Here is an 11,144-nt window from a genome sequence, read left to right on the forward strand (position 1 = left end):
GAGAAACAAATATTCAAATATGAATAATATAAATTACAATACAATATTAGATGATCAAACAAAAACTGAAAAACATATAGGAAGGTAAAATTATAATGAGTTAAAATACTACACAGGTCTGTGCATAATGGGGGAGTTTTTTGAGGGGGGTAAAACCAATATTTACTTTTTTTTTTTGCATCCAGATCATTTGTTAGTATAGCTATTGACTTTATCGAATTAAAAGTAAGTTAACTTTTACAAGACTCATGAAATATATGATGTATGATCAAAAAACCATAATTAATTAAAACTTTTCATATATTTATTTAAATATAATACTATAATTTTTTTGAAAAACCTCTTTTATGACGACACTTTGCGCACGGACTTAATATTACAACGATCATTGCTTGTAAAATAAAAAGATCTTAAAAATTGTGATAATATACAAAAATAATTATTAATAAAAATATATAAATAAATTTTTTAATCTAATTTATTGTTTAGCGCAAACAATTAAATAATCAGTCAAGAGTTGCTAGTGTGCCGTGTTTAAAAAAAGTCTGAAAATCACAGGTGTAGATTAATCTCGCAGGAATGGGTGAACTATATCTCCGCGTTATACAATATTAATATTTTTTAAATAACAAATATATACATAATTGTATTGTTCGTGAATCATGGGTTAAAAAAAAAGACCATAGCGCCGGTTTGGGATGGGGAAAGCCCCTTTTGGATCCCTATCCACAAAGGCGTTATGACACGGCGCACCGACAACGTAACGTTTATATTAGTATGTAAATATAATATAATTGGTTTCAAATTTAAACACGATAATGCGAAGCTTTATTGACCACTTTACATAGGTATACTGATTATTCTTGCCTAACATCGTCGAGTTCCATAATTAAACGTCGTTGCAATGATGCATTTAATATAGGTATAGGTAGGTGTACGTTCGCTCTGTCGTTATCGATTACCGGTCGCCTACTCGACACGATACGATTAGATAGGTACCTCCATCGAATGGATTTCAGTCGCGACAATAATCCGTCCATTGCGCTATTGTGGTGCTTGTGGTGTAGTTCGCTCGTCGATCGTTCAAACTGTAAGTGCTCGACATGTCCAATAAAAGCCGCTGCAGTAGCTTAGCATCAGTCATATCGCGTAAGTTGTTTACGTAGCGTGTATTGTAAATTGTAATAGATTACAAAAAATTATGTCGTATCGATCGAATAATAGACGCAAGATTTAGTGTCCGTGTAAACTCAAGTCGCCAGCTCACGGTCTCGCGTTTTTTCGGATCGTATGATCGGACGTAGGTATAGGTACGCGATGTACATTTGGTGGGTAGAACACGGTTGCGAACGTTTGTTCTTTCTGGCATTATGATTGCGTATGTTTGTGGATGGGTTGTTAAATGTAGTCAAATTTATTAATTTTACCATATAGTCAATAAATATCTAGTAAAATATGTACACTTCTATAACAATCAATATAAAATATCAAAATATACCAAATGAGAATAATTAAATAATAGTGAAATAATAAATAAATAAATAAAATAATCAATAAATCATTGTTAAGCTTAATATTTTGTACATAAGAGTATAAAAAAATCAGGTAAAATCGTACGCAATCATGTACCTTAAAAAGGTATCACCGATAACGAACGTACGCAATCGTGTTTTACCCCACTTGGTACACGATAAAGTCGTACACAGAATTGACCTCCGTGTTTTTCGGTTTTTTTTTACATATTAAGATGCAAGTACATTTGACGTTGGAAAACAAGCTAATCAACGGCAGTCATAATCTCTCGCGCGCATTAAATAATAGATCTAATGACTTTTGAAAAACGGACGACAATTCAACGGTTGTAAAGTGCGTGAATGCTGCATGTAGTTTACTTTTATAGGTATTGACATTTACGTCAGATTTACTTTCTTGTAAAGTATTTATATTTAAACAAAATTATCTTTCTACGGTTAAATATTGTTATTAAATAAATGCCATGGTTAGATTAGAGTATTTACCGAATTTTTACGGAATTGAAATAATAATTATCCATGATTAACCGTTTATAAGCTTAGGTACTACAAAACTAAGATTATTGTGGAGAATAATATAATAACGAATAAATTAATAACAATTAAGCGATAATTATATTATTTTGTTTTTCTATTAATACAAAACGTACAAACAATATTAATTATGCCTTTGAGCCTATTAATTTTAATGAGCATCTTCTACCTGTAATAATTGGCTTCCTATATGTTAAGTTAGATAAGTAATTATCAATTTTTCTTAGTTTATAATTTTATAACTTTATTAATTTAAACTCTTTATTACGTCAAAGCATTTTTTTTTGATTATCTAATTCTAATAATTACTTAGGTATCTATAATATGATTGACAAATTTAACTATATAATATTTAATTATTTTAAGGGATTTTTTTTAAATTCGTGCATATTATTTTAATTTATATTAAATAAATAATTATCATTATTTTTTATTATTTATTTATATTTCGAATTATAGAGAGATTAATCTTGACTAGTGACTACCTTGAGGTTGATGATTTTCTGCTAATAAAATGATAACTAGCTCAATGGATGTAAGTATTAGTCTTAAATTTCCCTTTAAAACATTTTGCATAATATTAACTTGATATGAAATTTATAATGCAAATTTACTCTAATTAATTATTGAAATGTTTTATTATTAGTATACAATTCAATTTTAAAGTTGCTTAATGTTTAAATATTGTTAATGGTAAGATTTTTATTATTTTAATCTCTTCACTTAATTTTAAAATAGCTCACTTGTTTGAGCACTTTCATTACTTAGTATTGTTCAATATACATATTTTATTTAAAGATTATTAATTATCGGATGTATCTATAAGTAATATATAAAACTTGCATTCTACGTATAAGAGTTTCAAGCAGTGGGGTAGCCAAGATTTTAAAATGGGGGGACAAAGCCAAAATATAAGGTGAACAAATATACTTTGAACTACTCTTATTAAAACATGACTTGAAATGAAAAAAAAACAAATACAAAATTATATCAATTTCAATTCTTCAAACCTATAAAATCAATTATATAAATATGTAAATACGTTGATATAAACAATGGGGAGGGGGACATGGCTAATTGTCTCGTATGGCCACGCTACACCACTGGTTCCAAGTTAAAATTTTAAGACAATTTTTACTATTTCAGTTTACAAAAAAATATTAATAAAAAAAATAATTGGATCACAAATATGTACTATTTTAATAAAAATATTTTTGATAAATCATATGATTTTTAAAATATATCAAGCATGAATTTAAATAATGTAATAAATATTGTTTGTATGTTGTGTAATGAATAATATGATATATTAAAGAAAATATGTTTATATTTTATATCATTCGCATTAAATTAAGTGTGTTTTTTTTTTGTATAAATATCTAATATTTGTTAATAATATATTATATGTATTACATGCATTACCCATTTTAATTATAATTTTCTTATTTTTTTACAGATTTAAAATCAAAGCCGACGGAAATGGAGAAAAAAATTATTGCAAAAATGTTAGATTATAGTGAATTAACTTGTTCGATATGTTTTGATATTTTTGAAAAGGTAAGTAATAATATAATATTGGTAACAATCAGATTATTTTATAAGGCTGTTGTGAATTTTATTCGTAATGGAAATGAATTCATATAGGTAAATTGTTTATTATTTTATCAAAATCATACGATATAGTCCATAATATTTAATTATATCTATAATTTATATTAGGGGTGAACAACTAGTTACTCTTGTCATAGATGCGACTCGTATCTTATTAAATCAAAGTTCAATTATTATTATTAATTTAAATTTTTTTGGTATACATTAAAAAATAAATTATTAAAATACATGATTATAATGTATTTATAAACATTTTGGTTTTTGGTATCCATGTGGTTCGCGAACATATTCATTTTGGCCAGCCCGAATCTACACTATGAATATTCTCCGATAAATACATAAGTACTAAGTACCTAGTAGTTGTGGCACTGGCTGTAATTTTTCTAGAATTTTAGTCTTTTAAAATTATTTTTAAGCATTATTATTATTTTTTGTATGAATTATATTTTATACATCTGTGTCTAACAAAAAATTTGTTTTTCTTCGTTCAATAATGTTATATTCTTCACTTTATTCTCATCAAAAGTTAAAAATATACATTTCTATATAATTTGTATTTTGAAATGAAGAAAAAACTTTAGTTTATTTTACCATACTTAATTTAAAATAATAATATTTGATTAACTACAGTGTACCTATAATATTTGTACTTGTACATATTTTATACCCGAATATTTTATTCAATGAAGAATTAATAATGGACTCTTATATATTTTATATTAATAACAATAATTATTTATTTATTTAAAAATTTTAAGCTCTAATTAGTCTGATTAATTAATATTTTTTTATAGTGTACTTTTGAGATTTTTTATGTATTTTTTGAATTTATTTAGCTAAATTTTGTGAGTTTTTATTGCATTATAATCCCAGCCCTACTAACACCTGAGTAAATTTAATTTCATGTTTAAGTTATATTATAAGCACAGGGTAAGTTATATAATATATGTATGTTGTATATTATAGATGAGCATCTAATAATATAGGCATGTATTATAGGTATCTTAATAGGTACATCAACTTATTATTTATTATTTTTAATAAGTATAAGAGTTCTTAAAGTTTTCAAGTTATTTGATAAACAAATATCATTAAAATAAGCGTATTTTGAAGAAAAACATGTTTACATATAACAAAAAAAAAAAAAAAAAAAATGTATAGTAATAGGTACCTATAAATAAGATGTCTTTGAAATCTTTATTTAACAAAAATTATAATACCGCGGTTATTCATAACAATAAGTCAAGAGTTGTGGACTTAAATTGTACAATATTGTTTCATAGAAATTTAAGATTTAGGAATAAATATTTATCATTACACATGCTATCAAGTTGCTTAAGGCCTGTAAGTGCTGTTATCACCGTAAAGATAATTTAAGAAATTTTTTTTTTTTTATTGTGAGTTCGTATTCTTTGTTTTTGTTTTTGATTTTAATTCTTATAATTATACATACAATTAATTTAGATATAATATAATATAAGTTATACCAGTGGTTTTACATATTTGGTACCTACTGAATATTACTTATTAATAAGTAACAATAAGTTGAATTTAGTTTAAATTTCGTCAAAAACAAATTACTCGTAAATATTAAATTGCATTGTTAAGTTTCATATGCTAATTTTGTAATAAGAAAAAAATGTTTCAAATATAAATTATTTAGAAAAAAATACTCTATCCGAATATGTAAAAAAAAATTGATGTTACCATTTAAAATGTATCGCGCATGCGCGTATCGAAAGTGTTAAAATTTGAAATTTGTCTTAGAATGTGTAGTTAAGTACTATCTATCATTCAGTAAAAACTCCATTTCAATACAAATTCATCGAACTGAAATATTTAGTGGTACTTCTTAGCGTGAATACACTGTATAATCAATAGTTATAGTTATAAAGTATGAAACTATGACAGTATACTTGTATTTTATTAAGTATTAAAATAAAATAATAATTTAAGAACTCAAAACTTTAAAAAAAAAACAGTTTCTTAGTGAGACGTATGTGTGTGTGTGTGTGTGTAATTTGCAGGATAGTTGCCTATCTAACTAATAGTTAGATACTGTAAAGATGAAAAGGAATTAAATTAGATTAATAGAAGGAAATATATGAATAATATAAACAACTATTATAGAGTTGAGAATATAGTCTTAGAGAAAGCGAAGTCTATAATAAATAAGAATGGATCTATGGCGAACTTTTTTTACAGAATCTGTGACGACATTAACAACCATCAGATGGCGCAACTCTAATGAATTTCGAAAAAGCTAGTTCTTAGCATCAAAACATTCATTTATTAAGTGCAAAGTTTGAATTTTATAGCATTAAATAATTATTATAGGGTAAAATAGCAAATTTAGCTATAATTTGTCTTGCGTACCAAAAACTACAAATATAAAATTTAATTTTGTTAATTTTTGCATGTTTGAAGTAGATTTTTAGTTCTATTTTTAAATGTTGGTGCTTTTTTGTATATCAGTGAATTTGCTATTTCAATAGCTGCGACTGATTCAATATCGTAATTTGAAATTAAATTTTTTATTCTATCAAAATGATCGCAGTAGTAGTAGTAAATGATTTCAAGTCACGTACCCCATCTTATTATATTCAGGAGATAAATCAAAATCTGGACAGAGTTTTATAAATTTTGAAACACGACTTGGCGCTTTTAAGAATATTTTTTTAATGGTCATTATTAACTGATTAACTTCGAAATAATTATTTCTTATTATGTCTGAAACGCGATATAAGCCATGTGCTAAATAAGTCAAATAAACCCGTTTAGGAAAAATGCTTTCAAAACACTACCGGCTTTAACCATTCAAGGAGCAGCATCGGTTAAAATAATTATATATTTCCTATTTTACACTATTTTTTCATAATAAATTCATAGAATAATTTAATAGGTAAATAACTAAAATATGTAAAAATATATATTTATATTAAAATATGTAAAAATATGTATTTTACATTTGGCTTTATTTCAAATGGAATAATTTAAATTGTACATATTTTTTATCAGATTTAAAATATTCGATTCCAATACAAATGTGTATTTACGATAAAGTCCGTTTCTTAAATTAATAATAATAATAATAATAATAAACGTTAAAATATATAGTAAAAAGTGGGCAAGTAGGTAGCCACTCTGCTGTACAGTTTACAATAGGAGTAGAGTCATTATTGAGTAACTTACCGTAACGAATGTATTAAATTTGAATTCAATGATACATAATCATTGGACACCAAAAGCGGTTCTGAGCAGAGACGGTCTGTAGCTTTATAACTAACAAAAAGAATATTTTATAATAAATTTGTATTGCTATTGCAGTAATTTTTTTTACTATGAATATAATACGATAGACTTAATTAATCGCTAACAAAATATCTCCATAATGTACAAATTAATATTTTATTTTAATTGGTCTTTTATGCTTTATTTCGTTACAGGCTCTTCTTTTGTACTAATTGTACTACATTTGTGATGTTTGTAAAGTTATTTTTAAAGCAATTCAACATTTCTTTTGATTTATTTGAAGTGTATAGAATTACTAAATTAATTATAAATAGATTGTCAAGGTTATATTAAAAGCATTAGTGGTGTCTTTAATTATTTTTCAATTCAGTTTTGAACCATTTCCGGCTCTAACGAGTTATAATTTTTGTCATTTTTATAAGTAGTATATTCCTATATTTTAAGTAATGCTGTTTAAGGTTTTAATTAATATAGATGTTTAGATACAAATATAATAGATAGTAAATGAGTGGGTAATATCTTATATACGCCGAGGAATTTATAAATAATATAATTTGATTGTACCGTCGTAATTATTAACATAACTGTTCCGAAACCCATAAAAATTATAAAAGCTATAATAAAAATATTTATCAAATAATTATGGTTCTGTAATAGCCTTAGAAGTATAATAAGATATTATTATTTAAATAAATTGGTTTGAAACTGAAAAAAGTATAGAATATAAAATAGATGGTAGGTAATTAAAAACAGATTTTATTATTCTATCAATACATTAATACCATTTGTTGCATTTTAACTCTAATGCATTGTAAAACGTCAATACGACTATGCCTATACAAAAATAAAATATTTTCTCCATGTTAAAAATTTAACATTTTATCCAGCTACTTTAAAAGATATTATAATAGGTAATAATTAAAAAAAATGTATATAATATGATTGATAATTGATACATTTCTATAATTTGTTTTGTTTAAAATAGTAACGTATTCGTAATTTGTGGCCAATATACTCGTATGTTTTTTTCTAAGTGCGTGTTTTTTGAACAGCGAGCTTAACACGTTATTAAATACCGACTTCAATTCTTTGACAAAACAAATATCACGTGTTTGCATAATTCTGAGAACTCCGGGAGTCCGATATATAGGTACACATAAGATATACATTTAGATATACATCACTGCATTAAGCGATCTAAAGACCTCGATTGTGGTCGTTTTTTATACTTATGAACTATACATACATAATATTAATTGCGTTACCTACGTATATTTAATTTTTTTTTCTCTAAAAAATGTGCCTAACCACGTTATATCGATACACATAGGTATATTATACAAGTATTATAATATGTAATAGGTATCATACGATTTGTGTCACGTATCGCCAGCAGAATGAATTTGATTTCACTACCCATTAATTGTAAATATTTAACTGATAATTTTTAACACTTAAAGTCCATATTAACACGAATTAGTCTCATATCGTTAAAAATAAATAATTAAGTTTTATATCCCAATATGTTCAGTGACATAAAGATTATACAACTTTAAAATAGATACCCAGATGACTAAATGATAATAAGTGTTAATTAGTACCAGGAAAAATGATCAAACATAAAATATTATAAGAATACTTGTTAAAAATCGAGATTCAGAAATAATGTGACGTGATATTTATTAAATTTAAAATTATTAATTATATGTAATAAATAATAATAATTAACCACATATATTTTTTTGTGGTATACCTAGTTACTATAATGGTATTGGTATAACTAGTGAAAATGTTTGTTTATAGCTATAGATTAAATTATATGTATTTATATTTAGACTTTAATTTTAATTTTTTCATAAACATAGAATAATTATATTAATGTTTTTATCAGTTTTTCAAAATATATTTATAAGAGTGAGCTTTTTAATATTAAAATATCATGTATAAAAATTAAAAATTAATATAAAATATTTAATTACTGTTTTTTTTTTTTTTGTGGTTTTACTAGCCATCAGAGTTGAACTGCAGTCATGTATTTTGTTTCAAATGCGTAAAAAATTGGATGCGTAATAACAGGTCATGTCCAATATGTCGGCGAATTATAATGGATCCGCCAATTGTATGCATTATGTTGGAAAAACTTATTTCAGAAATGAAGTCATCTTCTGTGTCTGTTGAAAATCGACGTTATACAAGTAAGTTTAACAATATTGTATTTTAAACTGCTCTAATTTTTAGCATATAATAATTATAAATATTTATAATTTCAATAATTACAAAGGCTAATATTTAAAAATATTTCGCCATTTTTTTAATATTATTAAAACAATTTATTTATAATTTAAATGTTTAAAAAATGCTTTAAAAACGTAATAATAATTTTTTATTTGTAATATGAGTTAATTATTTGAATAAGAATAATATATTATAAATAACTTATGAGGAACCTGGTCATTGGTGTAGTGATCGCCGTGCAGGATACAACGATCGTTACTACAATTATTGTTAAAACGACGTAGCACGTTTGTTGCAGTCCTGAGACGTATTTTAAAAAGCTATGTAACAAATATAAGTTAAACACTTAATTCTTTAAAATAAAATAAAATATTTTATTCTTATAAATTATAATTTTAATAAAAAAAACATTAAGCATGGAGTTGTAAGCTCACTAGACCTTCGACTAATGCTGACTATCTTCTAAAACGTACTAGGTGCTTTATACTAAGTATTTATATGGGTTCTAACAATGACGTATGGTAGCATGATATCTTATATTCAATATTTATTACAGTTACTGCGAATTAAAGTATTTGGTGAATAAGTAAAACAACCTGTTGTTTTTACCTTTGTTTTAGGCTTCATGTTACTTAGGCTTTACACGTATACCGTGCATTGGCCATTGATAATATATTACTTACATAAAATAAGTATATTATTGGTTTTAGAATTTTTTTAACTAGAATAAAATTTCAAATGTTATGATAGTGTTACCACAAAGTAACATATTTTTCGATATTTATAAAATTACCATTTTAACAATTTATATATAATACATAAGTATAATAAATAATATTATGGTTATTATTATTTTTTAAATCATTTAATTATTTATTATTGATAAGTTATCATTTAGTAGAAATAGAGATATAGATAGCATAAATGTTATTTTTTTTATATTTTAAAATTATGTAGACAATATGCATTCAATACATACATATAGTTATAATGACTAAAATGGATTAAATTTAACAGTACAAAAAATATGTATGGAGTACATTGATATACATATCTATAAAATTTAAAATCAATGACAAATAGATATTTAAAGAAATTGAATGGACTAATATTTAAATGATTTTGGAATTAACTTTTTTGGGATTCTTTAAAAATATATATTGTTTTTGAGAGATGAGTGGAAGTCATAGTAGAGTGGAGGTGCATGATGACAAGTTAAGTTTGATATTATTATATTGTACATGGATCAGGAGATCTTTGATTTGAGTTTGTGCGCATAGTATGAACAGATATAGAGTTAAGATTTTGAGAGTTGTGGGTATCCTTGTAAGATCCTTGTAGTTCAGAAAATTAAAAATATATATATATTTATGTAGATTGCTTGATTATATACGGCTTTAAATTAATCATTTTTCTTTAAGAATCATACTTAATAACTAAATATATACGAACATAATACATACATATTTATAAATAACTTTTATATTAATATTTTTATTATTTGTCTTATGTTAGTAGGTACAGTTTATAAAGCGCAAGAATCTTCATCCGCATCACGTTCGGCTGGTAGAAAAGACCTTAGTCATCGTCCTCCATGGAGATAGAAAATATGTAGAACAATAATAATCTTTTTAATATATAATATCCATATAATAATCTATATTTAAACTTTTTTTTAAGTCAATAATGTTTATTATTTTTATTATTTTAACTAAATGAACAATTTTTAATATTATCCTAGACTCTAGAACCTATAGAATAAATACAGCCACGAGGGCTAGTTATAGAGTAGACTAAAAATATTTTTATGTTTTAATCGTTTAGTAAATAATTATTATTTTTATAATGTTAAGATGAGTAATATATTTTTAACTTTTGAATATTTTTATATAAACTTATTTTTAAATGATTCTTGATTCTTTTTTATCGAATATAATTTAATATAATCTTGTATTTTTATAATAAATAAAATAGATATAT

General features: G+C 24.5%; 1 protein-coding gene across 1 annotated transcript; it reads left to right on the forward strand.

Moving 5' to 3' along the window:
* The first annotated feature begins 1,066 nt into the window (after nt 1-1,066).
* LOC112596830 (E3 ubiquitin-protein ligase rnf8-like) lies at nt 1,067-10,773 on the forward strand. Its single transcript, XM_025342650.1, has 4 exons — nt 1,067-1,149; nt 3,523-3,623; nt 8,938-9,124; nt 10,680-10,773. The coding sequence occupies exons 1-4, from the start codon at nt 1,104-1,106 to the stop codon at nt 10,766-10,768; spliced, it is 423 nt and encodes a 140-aa protein (XP_025198435.1). The 5' UTR covers nt 1,067-1,103; the 3' UTR covers nt 10,769-10,773.
* Nucleotides 10,774-11,144: the final 371 nt, after the last annotated feature.

The sequence above is a fragment of the Melanaphis sacchari genome, unplaced genomic scaffold (genome assembly GCF_002803265.2).
Source record: "Melanaphis sacchari strain LSU unplaced genomic scaffold, SCAv2.0 Contig34_pilon_pilon, whole genome shotgun sequence".
NCBI lineage: Eukaryota > Metazoa > Arthropoda > Insecta > Hemiptera > Aphididae > Melanaphis > Melanaphis sacchari.

What these genes read in the sequence shown, in the direction of transcription:
- LOC112596830 (XM_025342650.1), top strand. Translation starts at nt 1,104, where the DNA reads ATGTCCAATAAAAGCCGCTGCAGTAGCTTAGCATCAGTCATATCGC. An exon ending in CTTAGCATCAGTCATATCGC is followed by an intron (nt 1,150 to 3,522) that starts GTAAGTTGTTTA and finishes ATTTTTTTACAG; the next exon opens with ATTTAAAATCAAAGCCGACG. An exon ending in TGAAAATCGACGTTATACAA is followed by an intron (nt 9,125 to 10,679) that starts GTAAGTTTAACA and finishes GTCTTATGTTAG; the next exon opens with TAGGTACAGTTTATAAAGCG.